This window comes from Stegostoma tigrinum, chromosome 17 (genome assembly GCF_030684315.1).
Source record: "Stegostoma tigrinum isolate sSteTig4 chromosome 17, sSteTig4.hap1, whole genome shotgun sequence".
Lineage (NCBI taxonomy): Eukaryota > Metazoa > Chordata > Chondrichthyes > Orectolobiformes > Stegostomatidae > Stegostoma > Stegostoma tigrinum.
Window position 1 is genome coordinate 11,495,317 of NC_081370.1, and position 16,698 is coordinate 11,512,014.

Here is a 16,698-nt window from a genome sequence, read left to right on the forward strand (position 1 = left end):
TCAGACAGTAGTGAATCTGTGGAATTCTTTCCCACAGAGGGCTGTGGAGGCCAAATCATTTGGTATATTTAAGACTGAGATAGATTGCTTCTTGATTGTCAAGGGGATCAAGGGTTACTGGGAGAAAGTGATAGATAGATTTCTCATCCCGAATCAGCCACGATTGAATTCTGAAGCAGACTTGATGAGCTGAATGGCCTAATTTCTGCTCTTATTGTCTTGTATAGCTAAGCAACCATACAGCGAGCTGCAATCCTGCCATATATGGTGTTGCAAATGGTAGTGAGTAATTAACCATTGAATGGGCGAAGGAGCTTTTTTAAAAAGTAATCCCATCCTCCAATGATCAGGAGGGCCAGAACATCAGTGCAAAGGTCAAAGCTGAAGCATTTTTAGCCACCTTCAGCCAGAAATGCTAAGTGTTGTTTGACATTGAGGTGCTGTTGAAATCCTCACTATCAAAGAGAGTAGGAACTGCAGATGCTGGAGAATCTGAATCTTTCTTCATTTCTGAAGAAGAGTCTAGGCCCAAAATGTCAGCCTTCCTGCTCCTCTGATGCTGCTTGGCCTGCTGTGTTCATATAGCTCTACACCTTGTTGACTCACTATCAAAGATGTTAGTATGGACCATTTTGATTCACTGCATACTGAAAGTGCTGGACATCACAAAAAGTATGGCCCTGACACCATCAGAGCTGTAAAGCTGAAGACTCTAGAACTGTTTAACCTTCAGCCAAGCTATTTCAGTACAGTCACAGCCCTAAGATCCACCTAGTAATTCCACAGATATGTACTATCTATGAAAACTAGAACAAATCCCATCTAACCAAAATCCATCAATTTACTTTCGGTCATTTTTAAAAGTGTTGGATGGTGTCATGGATAGTACAGTCAAGGAGCACTGACTTCGTTTCTGATCTGTCGGGAATACTCGAATCCAAAATTGATTATAATCTTGGTCAGCAAAAACCTGAATTCCAAACGTGAGGGCAAGAGTGAAGGTGATAGCCATCAGCAATTAAACCAATGGTGTTAAGAGCTGAATAGCCCTGGCAGAACCCAAACTGACGGTGACTGGCTACCCTTGATCGTGTGCCATTTGATTACACTATACAGCTCTGATGACCCCTTCTGCCACTTGACTAATAATTGAGGGTAGACTGATAGGGTAGTAAATAGCAGAGTTAGATTTGTCCTACTTGTGTACAGAAATATAGAACGTTACAGTGCAATACAAGCCCTTCGGACCTCGATGTTGCACCGACCTGTGAAACCAGTCTAAAGCCCATCTAACCTACTCTATTCCATTATCATCCATGTGTTTATCCAATGGCCACACTTGGAGTATTGCGTACAGTTCTGGTCGCCGCATTATAGGAAGGATGTCGTAGCATTGGAAAGGGTGCAGAGGGGATTTATCAGGATGTTGCCTGGTACGGAGGGAAGGCCTTATGAGGAAAGGCTGAGGGACTTGAGGCTGTTTTCGTTAGAGACACGAAGGTTAAGAGGCAACTTAATAGAGACATACAAGATGATCAGAGGATTAGCTAGGGTGGACAGTGAGAGCCTTTTTCCTCAGATGGAGATGGCTAGCACGAGCGGACAAAGCTTTAAATTGAGGAGTGACAGATATAGGACAGATGTCAGAGGTAGGTTCTTTACTCAGAGTAGTTAGGGCGTGTAATGCCCTGCCTGCAACAGTAGTAGACTCGTCAAGTTTAAGGGAATTTAAATGGTCATTGGAAAAACATACGGATAATAATGGAATAGTGTAGGTTAGATGGGCTTCAGTTTGGTTTCACAGGTCAGCGCAACATCGAAGGCCGAAGGGCCTGTATTGCACTGTAGTGTTCTATATTCTATGTTCTACGCCCTTAAAGTTGGCAAGTCTACTATGGTTGCAGGCAGGGAATTCCACGCCCTTACTACTGTCTCAGAACCTACCTCTGACATCTGTCCTATATTTATTACCCCTCAATTTAAACCTATGTCCCCTTGTGCTAGCCATCACCATCCGAGGAAAAAGGCTCTCACTGTCCACCCTATCTAATCTTCTGATCATCATTATATGTCTCTATTAAGTCACCTCTTAACCTTCTTGTCTCTAACGAATTTAAACAGCCTCAAGCCCCTCAGCCTTTCCTCATAAGATCTTCCCTCCATACCAGGCAACATCCTGGTAAATCTCCTCTGCACCCTTTGCAGTGCTTCCACATCCTTCCTATAATGCGGCGACCAGAACTGTGCATTTTGCCATCAACCCAGCTACATGAAAATGTTGTAACTATCTGGAATAGCTTGGCCAGGGACGTGGCTAGTTCTGGAGCAAAAAGCCTCTTTGATGCTTTTTATAGATTATTTCTGAGCCCACAACATTTGCAATACCCAGTGTTTTCTTGACGACAAGTGGAGTGAATTGGAATGTTTGAAGACTGGCAATGACTGAAGACTGTATTGGGGACCTCAGGAAGAACTTGAGATGGATCATGCAGTTGGCACTTCCTGGCTGACAACTGCTTCAGAATTGTCTCTTGCACTGTGATGTGCTGGACTCCACAGTTATTGATGATATTAACTGTTGAATTATGAGGTTCACCACCACCTTCATAGGGGCAAATGGGATGGGCAACAAGTGATGAACTTGATAATTAATGAAGCCCACATTCCATGATGGAATGTTTAAAAACAAAAACCTCCCCGCTGACCTTCGTCTTCAGCTGTCTTGACTACTCCAGTCATTTTGAAATGGAGGTTGAAGATACAAGCCATAACATTACTTCTTTTAAGGTAGTTTACTGTATTTATTGTAATGTAAGTTGCTGCTTCACCTGAAAGCATTTTTACAATAGTAATTCCTTTGCATTCGCAGGAACCACCTGTCAGCAGTTTTCTTGTGCTGCATTACATTGACCACAGATGAATTCTGCCGGTGAAGATCTAGAGCCAGAATTCTGCTTTCCTGTTAAAAATGGCTACAAGTAGACCTGACATAACTGTTTCATTGTTTAATCCACAGGTTGGAGACTTTGCCATCCTGCTCAGAGCAGGCTTCGATCGATGGAGTGCAGCAAAAATGCAGTTGACTACTGCATTTGGAGGAGTTTTGGGGGCCTGCTTTGCCATGTGTGCAGAGTCTCCAGAAGGAGCAGGTACTGTTTAATTTTGAGAGTGTAAATTAGGAATTGACAGTATTGTTGGAGGGAGGGGGAGGCAGAGTCTGAATAGTTCTGTTTTTGTTGGAGTCTTTAAACAGGCCCAACACCAAGGTGTATTCTCCCCCTCTCTCCCCCCCCCGCTCTCTCTCCCCCCCGCTCTCTCTCTCCCCCCCGCTCTCTCTCTCCCCCCCTCTCTCTCTCTCTCTCTCCCCCCCTCTCTCTCTCCCCCCCTCTCGCGCACACTCCACACCCACCTTCACTTTTGCTGTTTTCTCTCTATATTGCTCGCCCATTCCATTTTTGATCCACATAGATATGAGTGACATAGGTAGGAAAAGGGATGGGGATGTAAGGCAGAAATTCAAGGAGCTAGGGTGGAAGCTTAGAGCTAGAACAGAGTTGTCATCCCTGGTTTGTTACCCGTACCAAATGCTAGCGAGGCGAGGAATGGGGAAAGAGAGCAGTTGAACTCATGGCTAAAGGGATGTTACAGGAGCAGGGGCGGTTCAACACCTGGATAATTGGGGCTCATTCTGGGGTATGTGGGACCTCTACAAACTGGATGGTCTACACCTGAACCAGAGGGGCACCAATGTCCTGTGGGGGAATTTGCTAATGCTCTCCGGGAGGGTTAAACTAATTCAGCAGGGGGATGGAAACCTGAATTGTAGCTGCAGTGTACAGGAGGTTGAGAGTAGTGAGTTCATGATTAAGAGTTCAAGGTCGCACGGGTATGCAGGCAGGAAGGTGGTTTGAAGTGTGTCTACTTCAACGCCAGGAGCATCGGAATAAGGTGGCTGAACATAGAACATTACAGCGCAGTACAGGCCCTTCGGCCCTCGATGATGCGCCGACCTGTGAAACAAAACTGAAGCCCGTCTAACCTACACTATTCCATTATTATCCATATGCTTATCCAATGACCATTTAAATGCCCTTAAAGTTGGCAAGTCTACTACTGTTGCAGGCAGGGCATCCCACACCCTCACTACTCTCTGAGTGAAGAACCTACCTCTGATATCTGCCCTGTATCTACCACCCCTCAATTTAAAGCCATGTCCCCTCCTGCTAGCCACCTCCATCCGAGGAAAAAGGCTCTCACTGTCCACCTATCTAATCCTCGATTCATCTTGTACATCTCTATACTCTTAACCTTCTTCTCTCTAATGAAAACAGCCTCAAGCCCCTCAGCCTTTCCTCATAAGACCTTCCCTCCATACCAGGCAACATCCTGGTAAATCTACTCTGCACCCTTCCCAATGCATCCACATCCTTCCTATAATGCAGCGACCAGAACTGTACACAATACTCCAAATGTGGCCGCACCAGTGTTTTATACAGCTGCAACATGATCTCATGGCTCCAAAACTCAATCCCTCTACCAATAAAACCTAATGCACCGTACGCCGCCTTAACAACCCTATCAACCTGAGTGGCAACTCTCAGGGATCTGTGTACATGGACACCGAGGTCTCTCTGCTCATCCACACTACCAAGAATCTTACCATAAGCCCAGTACTCTGTATTCCTGTTACTCCTTCCAAAGTGAATCAGCTCTCACGGTTCCACATTAAACTCCATTTGCCACCTCTCAGCCCATCTCTGAAGCTTATCATCGTCTCTCCTCAACCTGCAACATCCTTTCGCAGTATCCACCACTCCACCCACTTTAGTGTCATCTGCAAATTTACTAACCCATCCTTCTACGCCCTCATCCAGATCATTTATAAAATTGACAAACAGCAGTGGCCCCAAAACAGATCCTTGCGGTACACCACTAGTAACTGAACATTTCCCATCAACCACGACTCTGTCTTCTTACAGCTAGCCAATTTTTGATCCAAACCGCTAAATCACCCTCAATCCCATGACTCCATATTTTATGCAATAGCCTACCGTGGGGAGCCTCATCAAACGGTTTACTAAAATCCATATATACCACATCGACCGCTTTACCCTCATCAACCTGTTTGGTCACCTCAAAGAACTCGATAAAGTTTGTGAGGCAAGACCTACCCTTCACAAAACTGTGTTGACTATCCCTCATCAAATTATTCCTTTCTAGATGATTATAAATCCTCTGTCTGATAATCCTTTTGAACACAGCAAAGGTAGTAAAAGAGGGGGAGGTGTGGCATTATTACTCAAGGACAGTATTATGCTTGCAGAAAGGACGTTGGATGAGGACTCATCTACTGAGGTTGTATGGGCTGAGGTTAGAAACAGAAAAGGAGAGGTCACCCTGTTGGGAGTTTTCTATAGGGCTCCAAAAAGTTCTGGATATGTAGAGGAAAGGATTGAAAAGATGATTCTGGATAGGAGCAAAAGTAGCAGTGTAGTTCTTATAGGGGACTTTAACTTTCCAAATATTGACTGGAAACGCTATGGTTTGAGTACTTTAAATGGGTCAGTTTTTGTCCAATATGTGCAGGAGGGTTTCTTGACACAGTATGTAGATAGGCCAACACGAGACAAGGCCACATTGGATTTGGTACTGGGTAAAGAGCCAGGCCAGGTGTTAGATTTGAAAGTAGGTGATAGTGACCACAATTCGGCTACGTTTACTTTAGCGATGGAAAGGGATAGGTATATACCGCAGGGCAAGAGTTATAGCTGGGGGAAAGGCAATTATGAGACTATTAGGCAAACCGTGGTTTACTAAAGAAGTTTAATCTCTTGTCAAGCGGAAGAAGGAGGCTTATGTAAAGATGAGGCGTGAAAGCTCAGTTAAGGCGCTTGAGAGTTACAAGTTAGCCAGGGAGGACCTAAAGAGAGAGCTAAGAAGAGCCAGGAGGGGACATGAGAAGTTTTTGGCAGGTAGGATCAAGGAAAACCCTAAAGCTTTCTGTAGGCGTGTCAGGAATAAAAGAATGACTAGAGTAAGATTAGGGCCAGTCAAGGACAGTAGAGGGAAGTTGTGCGTGGCGTCCGAAGAGGTAAGAGAGGCGTCAGTATTCACAAAGGAAAAAGAAAATGTTGTCGAGGAGAATACTGAGATACAGGCTCTTAGACTAGACGGGATTGAGGTTCATAAGGAGGAGGTATTAGTCGGCCATTGCAGAAAATACAGAGGCATGGGATTGAGGGTGATTTAGCTGTTTGGATTGGAAATTGGCTAGCTGTAAGAAGACAGAGGGTGGTGGTTGATGGGAAATGTTCAGTTACTAGTGATGTACCGCACGGATCTGTTTTGGGGCCACTGCTGTTTGTCATTTTTATAAATGACCTGGATGAGGGCATAGAAGGATGGGTTAGTAAATTTGCAGATGACACTAAAGTCAGTGAAGTTATGGATAGTGCAGAAGAATGTTGCAGTTTACAGAGGGACATAGATAAGCTGCAGAGCTGGGCTGAGAGGTGGCAAATGAAGTCTAATGTGGAAAAGTGTGAGGTGGTTCACTTTGGAAGGAGTAACAGGAATACAGAGTACTGGGCTAATGGTAAGACTCTTGGTAGTGTGGACGATCAGAGAGACCTCGGTGTCCATGTACGTAGATCCCTGAAAGTTGCCACCTAGGTTGATAGGGTTGTTAAGAAGGCTTACAGTGTGTTAGGTTTTATTGGTAGAGACTTTGAGTTTCGGAGCTGTTGCAGCTGTACAAAACTCTCTGGTGTGACTACACTTGGAGTATTGTGTACAGTTCTGGTTGCTGCATTATAGGAAGGATATGGATGCATTGGAAAGGGTGCAGAGGAGATTTACCAGGATGTTGCCTGGTATGGAGGGAAGGTCTTATGAGGAAAGGCTGAGGGACTTGAGGCTGTTTTTGTTAGAGAGAAGGTTAAGATGTAACTTAATAGAGACATACAAGATGATCAGAGGATTAGATAGGGTGGACAGTGAGAGCCTTTTTCCTCGGATGGAGGTGGCTAGCATGAGGGGTGATAGATATAGGACAGATGTCAGAGGTAGGTTCTTTACTCGGAGAGTAGTAAGGGCGTGGAATGCCCTGCCTGCAACAGTAGTAGACTCACCAAGTTTAAGGGCATTTTAATGGTCATTAGATAAACCTATGGATGATAATGGAGTAGTGGAGGTTAGATGGGCTTCAGATTGGTTTCACTGGTCAGCGCAACATTGAGAGCCAAAGGGCCGGTACTGCGCTGTAATGTTCTGTGTTTAATGCTTGCACATGTGCTGTCTGTGTTTTTTCCTCACTGTTTTCCCAGTCAACAGATCTTTTACCTACCACCTCCCTTTCGGTCTCCTTCACCCCAATCCATCACAATCTCAATCACAAGATCAATCTCAATCTCAGTTCCCAGCCAACCTGCCTCCTCCAAGATCTCCTCTCTGCCTGCACACCGTCTCACCGGATCTTTTTTCCTGGCCGTCAAATACTGCCTCTGGGTTCTTTCCCCATTCACCGCACGCCCAGCTTTTCTCTCAGATTCTGCCATTACTATGTATCCTCTCACATTGGGCACTTCTTTGTTTCCCCTGCCCCCTCTCACTGAGTTGTCTTTCCCTGCCCCCCTCCCCACCCACTGAATTATGGGATCTCTCCTCTAATCTCCATCTCCAGTTCGTCAGGTTTCTCCCCATTCCCCATCCCTCTAGGGTCTCTCGCTCATACACTCTGTCTTTGTTGTGCAGTAGTCGTTATTGCCAGCGTACACTTTCAGGCCTGCCACACCATATTTACCCTCTTTCCTTCCGTATCTCGATTCGTGCTTTGCCCTCTGAATCACCACATATTCACACCCAACCACACCTTACTGTCCCCCCAACCCTTCTCCCTCTGCCCCTTCCGTCTGTTTTCTCTCGGCTTCCTCCCTCCTGTCCCTTCCCTCTTGGCTTCTCTCCTTTCTCCCCCTTGTCCCTTTTTCTCCCGTGACCCCCCCACCCCTACCCTCCTCACAAAGTTGATTGCGGCCTGCCCCTCCCTTTTTGGCCACATGCATGTGGTTAAGTGCTTTTTGGGGTGTCCTGGTAGTGTCCATATCTCTGATGCCTGTGTTCAATTCCCAACCACTGCAGATTTGTGTAATTCAATCTGTGAACAGTTTGGTAAAAATATCTGTGCATATTCACCAACATGTTAAATTCTAAGGTGTGGTCAATGGATCAACAGCTTATCCCAATAATTCTAATGTGTCTAACTCTGAAATCTTTCAGGGGACAGTGTAGCTTGGATTCTCCCATTTACTTCTGGTGGATTTCTGTACATTGCTCTGGTTTCTGTGGTACCTGACCTCCTCCAGGAAAAGGATGTGTGGTAAGGAACCATTCTGAATAGATTCTGGAAATGTTGGGCAGAGGGATAAAGTCAAATTTAGGTCTTCCTTTCTATCAGAAAATGAAATGAGCTTAGTGATTTTCATGCATGATGTTAATAGTGACGATGCATTTTTGCCAAGCTCCTCCCTCAGTAACGAAGAAATTTTGTGGTGGTACTGGAACCACACCTGGAATGTGTACTTCTACAAACTGTGTCTGAGCTAATTGTTGATATACTTAATTACAGTTACTAACTTGAAGTAACCCACAGTCACTTAGTGGTTAAACTCATTTGTCATCTTCATGACCGTAGGTTATAGCAGATGCTTCTATATCACCCTGTTGTAGTTGAACAAACCTTGTGGCAGTTTGAGTAACAAAATAATCGAATTGGCTAAAGGACAGGAGATTCTCTGCAGGTCAGGCTGAGGGGCTGAAATCGATGAAACTGAGACACTAATTTGCCAGGTTGAATATAGTGTATGTAGAGATATAGATGTGAAGAGTTTCAATATAGATTGCAGACTTCTGTGTATGTTTGACTATCATGAAGCAGTTTTATACTCTGACTACATAATGCTGACATAGCCGACAGCATTCAACTGGCCTCGTGGCAAAGCTGAATTCTTGAACTCGACGTACTGGAGGAATGGGCTGAAGCAAATTGGTTTTGCTTTGGGGTGGATGAGGGTATGGGTATATCGAGTGGGAATGTGGCCTTCAGTGTCCAGTAGGTTGGTTGCTTTGCAGGGAACAGGCAGTGCTGACTGATTCCCCAAGAACCGCTCCTACACCATTTACTGTTTCCTCCGTGTCAGGTGGAGGTTGAATACCTTCAAACCTGACTCGGTGTGTCCCACATGTGTTTCTGTTGCCTTTTTATTGCACTTTGTAGAATCATAGGAGTCTGCTTGTTGTCAGAGACACACCTCTGAGGACAGGTCTAACAAGCAATAAACTTACTGCGTAGAGAATAAATTAGGCTCCTAGACTGCAGGTCAAAATGGATTCAAATGAAACCACAGTCAAAGTATGCGCAAAGGTGTGTATTTATAGGCAAACTCCATCCAGCAGTTGTCTGGCATGAAAGGATGAAGAATATTGTTTGAAGATCCAAGTAAGCAACAGATAAGGGGTCTTCTGGTCAAACCCCACATAGAATAGGGCATATTCAGAAACAAGCAGCAATACTTTATTTTAAGCCTCTTCACCACCCTCCTATTTCTATGCAGCTCTGTGTAAAATATTAGCTGTGAAATTCTGTGTGGTCATTTTTAATTCAGAGATGTTGATGTTGTATGTTTTGAAGTCACACCCAAGTTTCAGTACTGGTAATCCTAGGGATCAGGTATGAAAGTGGAACGATGGCCCGAAACGTCAGCTTTCCTGCTCCTCTGATGCTGCTTGGCCTGCTGTGTTGAACCAACTCCACACCTTGTTATCTCAATGTAAATGTGATTCGCTAAGGTGCACTCTTCAAAGGTGAATTACAATTGGGGGCGAATTACAAAAAGAGACATGCTGGGAATGTTCCACAGTTCAGTCAGTATCTGTTGAGAGGAATAGAGTTAGGTTGATATTGTTAGACCCATTGTAATGAAGGGTTAACTCTCTGCACCCCTATCGGCAGATGTGCTGATTATTTCCAACGCTTTTTGTATTCAAGATAATAAAATGTGAGGCCGGATGAACACAGCAGGCCAAGCATCATCTCAGGAGCACAAAAGCTGACATTTCGGGCCTCGAACCTTCATCAGAGAGGGGGATGGGGTGAGGGTTCTGGAATAAATAAGGAGAGAGGGGGAGGCGGACCGAAGATGGAGAGAAAAGAAGATAGGTGGAGAGAGTATGGGTGGGGAGGTAGGGAGGGGATAGGTCAGTCCAGGGAAGACGGACAGGTCAAGGAGGTGGGATGGGGGTGCAGCTTGGGGTGGGAGGAAGGGATGGGTGAGAGGAAGAACAGGTTAGGGAGGCAGAGACAGGTTGGACTGGTTTTGGGATGCAGTGGGTGGAGGGGAAGAGCTGGGCTGGTTGTGTGGTGCAGTGGGGGGAGGGGACGAACCAGGCTGGTTTAGGGATGCAGTTGGGGAAGGGGAGATTTTGAAACTGGTGAAGTCCACATTGATACCATTAGGCTGCAGGGTTCCCAGGCGGAATATGAGTTGCTGTTCCTGCAACCTTCGGGTGGCATCATCGTGGCACTGCCGGAGGCCCATGATGGACATGTCATCTAAAGAATGGGAGGGGGAGTGGAAATGGTTTGCGACTGGGAGGTGCAGTTGTTTGTTGCGAACTGAGGGGAGGTGTTCTGCAAAGCGGTCTCCAAGCCTCCGCTGGGTTTCCCCAATGTAGAGAAAGCCACACCGGGTACAGTGGATGCAGTATACCACATTGGTAGATGTGCAGGTGCACCTCTGCTTAATGTGGAATGTCATCTTGGGGCCTGGGATAGGGGTGAGGGAGGAGGTGTGGGGGCAAGTGTAGCATTTCCTGCGGTTGCAGGTGGGGTTGGAGGGCAGTGTGGAGCGAACAAGGGAGTCACGGAGAGAGTGGTCTCTCCAGAAAGCAGACAGGGGTGGGGATGGACAGAGGTCTTGGGTGGCGGGGTCGGATTGTAGATGGCGGAAGTGTCGGAGGATGATGCGTTGTATCCGGAGGTTGGTGGGGTGGTGTGTGAGAACGAGGGGGATCCTCTTTGGGCGGTTGTGGCGGGGGCGGGGTGTGAGGGATGTGTTGCGGGAGACGCGGTCAAGGGCGTTCTCGATAACTGTGGGGGGAAAGTTGCAGTCCTTGAAGAACTTGGACATCTGGGATGTGCGGGAGTGGAATGCCTTATTGTGGGAGCAGATGCAGCGGAGGCGGAGAAATTGGGAATAGGGGATGGAATTTTTGCAGGAGGGTGGGTGGGAGGAGGTGTATTCTAGGTAGCTGTGGGAGTCGGTGGGCTTGAAATGGACATCAGTTACAAGCTGGTTGCCTGAGTTGGAGACTGAGAGGTCCAGGAAGGTGAGGGATGTGCTGGAGATGGCCCAGGTGAACTTGTGGTTGGGGTGGAAGGTGTTGGTGAAGTGGATGAACTGTTCGAGCTCCTCTGGGGAGCAAGAGGCGGCGCCGATACCATCATCAATGTACCGGAGGAAGAGGTGAGGTTTGGGGCCTGTGTAGGTGCGGAAGAGGGACTGTTCCACGTAACCTACAAAGAGGCAGGCATAGCTGGGACCCATGCGGGTGCCCATGGCCACCCCCTTAGTCTGTAGGAAGTGGGAAGAGTCAAAAGAGAAGTTGTTGAGGGTGAGGACGAGTTCGGCTAGGCGGATGAGGGTGTCGGTGAATCCAAGTACATTGGCTTGTTTGTGAATTTCTGGAGAATCATCTGATTAAGACTTAGATTCATGTAGCTCCTTATCCTCTGGATAACCCAAAGTGCTTCACGTGTATTGTATTCTACCTTTGAAATGTAGTCACAGCTATGCAGGCCTAGTCATGGAGTTTGCTTTGATCATGGTTTTCCTGACCCCTGGGGTATTAATCTGGATAATCTAATGTGTTGTATGTGCCTTGCCTGCAAGCTTGACAGTGGAACATTCTCTGTGCTAAAATAAACTGAGATGTAGCCCCTGTCCTGAGACCTGCTAACCTTGTTGTGGGCAAATGATTTCCACGCATCAGCTACCAAAGCAGTCAATGATTATGAAGAACGAAATGGAATTGTGACAGTACGTTTGTACTTGATTCTCTTTGCACTCACTGCACTTTTGATCTTTGATCTATTTTGCAGGAATTCGGTGTATCAGGTGTTATTGCTCTGCTGTGGGATTGGAGTTATGATGCTGGTCTCTGCCGTTGTTTAACTGAGGCCCTGAATTATCCTGGATCAGACGGCTGTTTCAGTATCACCTAGGAAAAGGTAACCTGCAGCCAGCTTTCATCAGGCCGTTGATCAGCAAAATGAACTACTGGACCATCTCATTCCTCCCACTACCCTATGTCTCCTGGAAACTGAATTTAGTCACGGAGACTTGCTAATTGACTTTTAGCCAGCAATAAAATGCTGAACCAAAGAGAAATGCAATAAGCCGGAAGTTGCACAACTAGGAACAGCCACTACATAAATTGGTGCTTCACTGTCAGACAGTGAACTCCTCCTCAGCTTACCTTATCAGTCAAGTTGTTGCTTTGTTGTAATTGCTCAGTCATCTTGAGTTCCAGGTTTGCATAGACTGTGGCCCTTACACCACACTTTATATTCAACAGCAGCAAAGGGAATGTTGCTGGTTTCTGTCTCATTGTTAACAACTTGGAGTTTGCCATTGCTTTTTGACACAGATCAGATAGCAACAGCTAAAAGCATTGTGATGCTGCAGTAAATACTGACACGGCAGTGCTTCCACTTACAGGGGTCTGCCAAAGTCAAAAATCCAAAGACAGTGTGGACTTGTGCTGCAGTCATCAGGGGTCAGTAAGTTATCCTAAAACAAAATCATCAGTAAACGTTGTCATTTAACCCTGCTGACATCAGTATTAATGACTCCGTTTTCAACTATGTTACTAGAGTGTAACAGTAAACCAGGAGGACCCACTTCCCATCGGCTCTTTCCAAATACCCCCTCAAACATTATCAACTTGCAATATAACCCCCTTCATCCCATTCCCCAAATACACTGTCTAGCCATCTTGATCCTATTCCCCAAACGCTGTCTGTCTGACACCCTCGATCCTATTTTTCAAACACTACATAGCTGACCCTCTTGATCCTCTTCCCCATATGCTGTTTGACCCCCCCCATCATTTTCCTCAAACATTGCATGTTGACCGCACCACCTCGATCCTATTTCCCATAAACTGTCTGAGTCCCTTGATCCTCTTCCCCAAACACTACGTGTCTGTCCTTTCCATTTTGCCAAATTATTACTTGAGTCCCCAAGATGTCCACACTTCTCGTTATCAGATTGCACGTGACTTCATGATGGTAGTATTTGTGGTGGCTAGGTAGCAAAACCAAAAGAAATGTACAGTTTCCCAGATCTCTTGGAGTTTACAACCATGCTTTTGGTGTGTGGTGTCTGTCCATTTATTACAGTGCAATAACTATGCCACCTACAAAATCAGACCTTGTTGCTCAGCACTGCTGTACTAGTGAAATCAGTCACAGTATTAGGAAATAGAGACATTCCTCAGTCTGTGTGCTCAGATAAGGGCTATGGACTGACTGTTACTACCAGCTGTTAGTGTTATTGGTGCTGTCTGCTCCAGTGTGAGGCTGTTGCTCAGTACCTGCAACTGAGATCTTCAGCATTTCACAACTATATACAGACCCATCGATAAAATGAAGCTCTCCACACTTCCTCCTTTCTCCAGGCATAGATTTTATTTTCTTCATTATTTTTAAAACTTCTATGTATTTTAAATCTACTTGTAAATATTTAGCATGAAATATTTAATAAAATATGCATATTCAGTTTGTCATGTGTCTGATTTAGACCCAGAGCTGAAAGATCAAAGCTCGTGCACGGGGATATTCAACATCTATAGATTTTTATAAGGCTATGTGCAGTCTGTTGATATTTCAATCACCAGATTGAAATAGCTTCTCATGTGCATGCCACGGTGCCAAAACCAGTTTCAGAGCAATGAAACTGGTGTGTGTTATTCCTTCTGTCTTTCAATCTTAGACTCCTGGTTAAATCTGACATCACAGTAATGTTCAGCACCATTTGTGAGTCCTGAGATACTGAAGCAGTCCATGTTCAAATGCAGCAAGATCTGGATAATATCCAGCCTTGCTCTGACAAGTGACAAGTGACATCACAAGTAAGAGACAATCTTACCACCACCACCCCTCAGCATTCAATGGTATTACCATCACTAATTCCCCCACTATCAACATCTTGGGGGTTAACATTCACCAGAAACTCAACTGGACTCACCACAAATGCAGTGGCTACAAGAGCAGGTCAGAAGCTGGGAATAACATGGCAAGTGACTTACCTCCTGACTCCTCAAAGCCTGTCCAGCATCTACAAGGCACAAGTCAGGAGTGTGATGGACTACTCCTCATTTGCTTGGATGGGTGCAGCTTCAACAACAGACAAGAAGCTTGACAATATCCAGGAAGAAGCAGCCCGCTTGATTGGCATTACATCCACAAGCATCCACTTCCAACACCACCGATGCTCAGTAGCAGCAGTGTGTACTATTTACAAGATGCACTGCAAAAATTCTCCAAAGATCCTCTCAGATAACACCTTCCAAACACATGACCACTTCCATCTAGAAGGACAAGGGCAGCAGATATACAGGAATGCCAGCATCTTCAAGTTCTCCTCTGAGTCACACTCCATCCTGGCTTGGAAATGTTTAGCCATTCCTTCACTGTCACTGGGTCAAAATCCTGGAATTCCTTCACTAATGGGATTGTGGATCAACCAACAGCGGGTGGACTGCAGCGGCTCAAGAAGGCAGCTCACTATATCAGTTTCTCAAGGGCAACTAGGGACAGGCAATAAATGCTGACCAGCCAGCAACCCCCACATCTCTCAATTTTAAAAAGAGCCACAGGCATGGATTGGTAATGAATGGATTCCCATGTGCATTATATATTGAGACCCTGGGTCTCATGTCCTGTACTGTACAATAGGCCATCCTGTAGCTCTGAACAGGTATCTACAAGTGCTGCATTTAAAGCACCAGCACAAACACTGTTCTCACTTCCTCTGTTAAACTAGTGAATAAACGTCACCAGTGCTTGAATGACCATTTGACAATCCTGGAATCATGAAATATAATTTTTTAAATATTGTCTTTACATTTCTTTTTTGTTCTTGATGTTTTGTTTACTGAAATTTCTCATTGAATGCCTCTATATTCAGCCTCAGCTGAAGAACTACATCCAGCTCTGGACGCTACACTATAACACTTCCATATCCTTCCTCGAGTGTATATAAAAGATTAATGAAGCACGCCAACAAGAAACTTCAGTAAATTAGATGAACTGGAGGAGCTGGGGCTGCTTTTCTTGAGGGATATGGTCTAAATGCAGGTAAATGGGACTAGTAATTTTAGGAAACTTGGTTGACATGGATGAGTTGCGTCGAAATGCCTGTTTCCACGCTGTATATTCTGTGATTCTATAACAGAATGTTGAGAGGAAATTTGATGGAGGATTTAAAAATCATAACAGGCCTTGATAGTTAAATATTCCCAATGATGGAAGGCTGAAGAACAATCAGCAACAGACTTAAAGTAGTCAGTAAAAGAAGCAATGGCAACATGAGGAAAAACATTTTCACACAGTATTTGGGATTTGGATGCACTGCCTGAGAATGTGGCCTTGAGAAGGAACTGGGTAATGAAAAAAAAGGAAGAAAAAAACAGGCCGACAGGAAGAAGTTAGTAACATGTTTGTATTAATAAAGCTCAGGATGATGTATGTATGATTAACCACACTCCACTTGCCCCACCACCTTCAATAATGTGTGCATAGGATTCTCTGCTCTTGCACTCCCTTTTGGATTCACCAGGCAATGTAATTGCACTGTTGTTTTTGTTCCTCAGCTTCAGCTGATTAGATTCTACTCCTAACCCCTCTGGGCTATCGTAGAACATTACAGCACAGTACAGGCCCTTCGGCCCTCAATGTTGTGCCGACCTGCCGTAACAATCTGAAGCCCATCTAACCTACACTATTCCATGTACGTCCATATGCTTGTCCAATGACGACTTAAATGTACTGAAAGTTGGCGAATCTACGACCGTTGCAGGCAAAGCGTTCCAAACCCTTACTACACTCTGAGTAAAGAAACTACCTCTGACATCTCTCCTATATCTTCCACCCCTCAACTTAAAGCTGTGCTCGCCGTCACCATCCTAGGAAAAAGGCTCTCCCTATCCACCCTATCTAACCCTCTGATTATTTTATGTCTCAATTAAGTCACCTTTCAACCTCCTTCTCTCGAATGAAAACAGCCTCAAGTCCCTCAGCCTTTCCTTGTAAGACCTTCCCTCCATACCAGGCAACATCTTAGTGAATCTCCTCTGCACCCTTTCCAAAGCTTCCACATCCTTCTTATAATGCGGTGACCAGAACTGTACACAATACTCCAAGTGCGGCCGCACCAGAGTTTTGTACAGCTGCAGCATAACCTCTTGGTTCCGGAACTCGATCCTCTATTAATAAAACCTAAAATACTGTATGCCTTCTTAACAGCCCTGTCAACCTGGGTGGCAACCTTCAAGGATCTGTGTACATGGACAACATGATCTCTCTGCTCATCTACATCACCAAGAATCCTACCATTAGCCCGGTACTTTGCATTCCGGTTA

The 16,698-nt window shown here is 45.3% G+C and overlaps 1 protein-coding gene across 2 annotated transcripts in view; it reads left to right on the forward strand.

The window, feature by feature from the left end:
- slc39a13 (solute carrier family 39 member 13) overlaps window positions 1–13,837 on the forward strand; it is a 71,744-nt gene extending 57,907 nt beyond the window's left edge. For both annotated transcript variants that reach the window (XM_059651936.1, XM_059651937.1), the window contains exons 9-11: window positions 3,017–3,149; window positions 8,275–8,374; window positions 12,155–13,837. In XM_059651936.1, the coding sequence (XP_059507919.1) occupies window positions 3,017–3,149; window positions 8,275–8,374; window positions 12,155–12,227 (306 nt within the window). In that variant the 3' untranslated portion in view covers window positions 12,228–13,837. The remainder of the gene's footprint in view (window positions 1–3,016; window positions 3,150–8,274; window positions 8,375–12,154) is intronic.
- The last annotated feature ends 2,861 nt before the right edge of the window (window positions 13,838–16,698 follow it).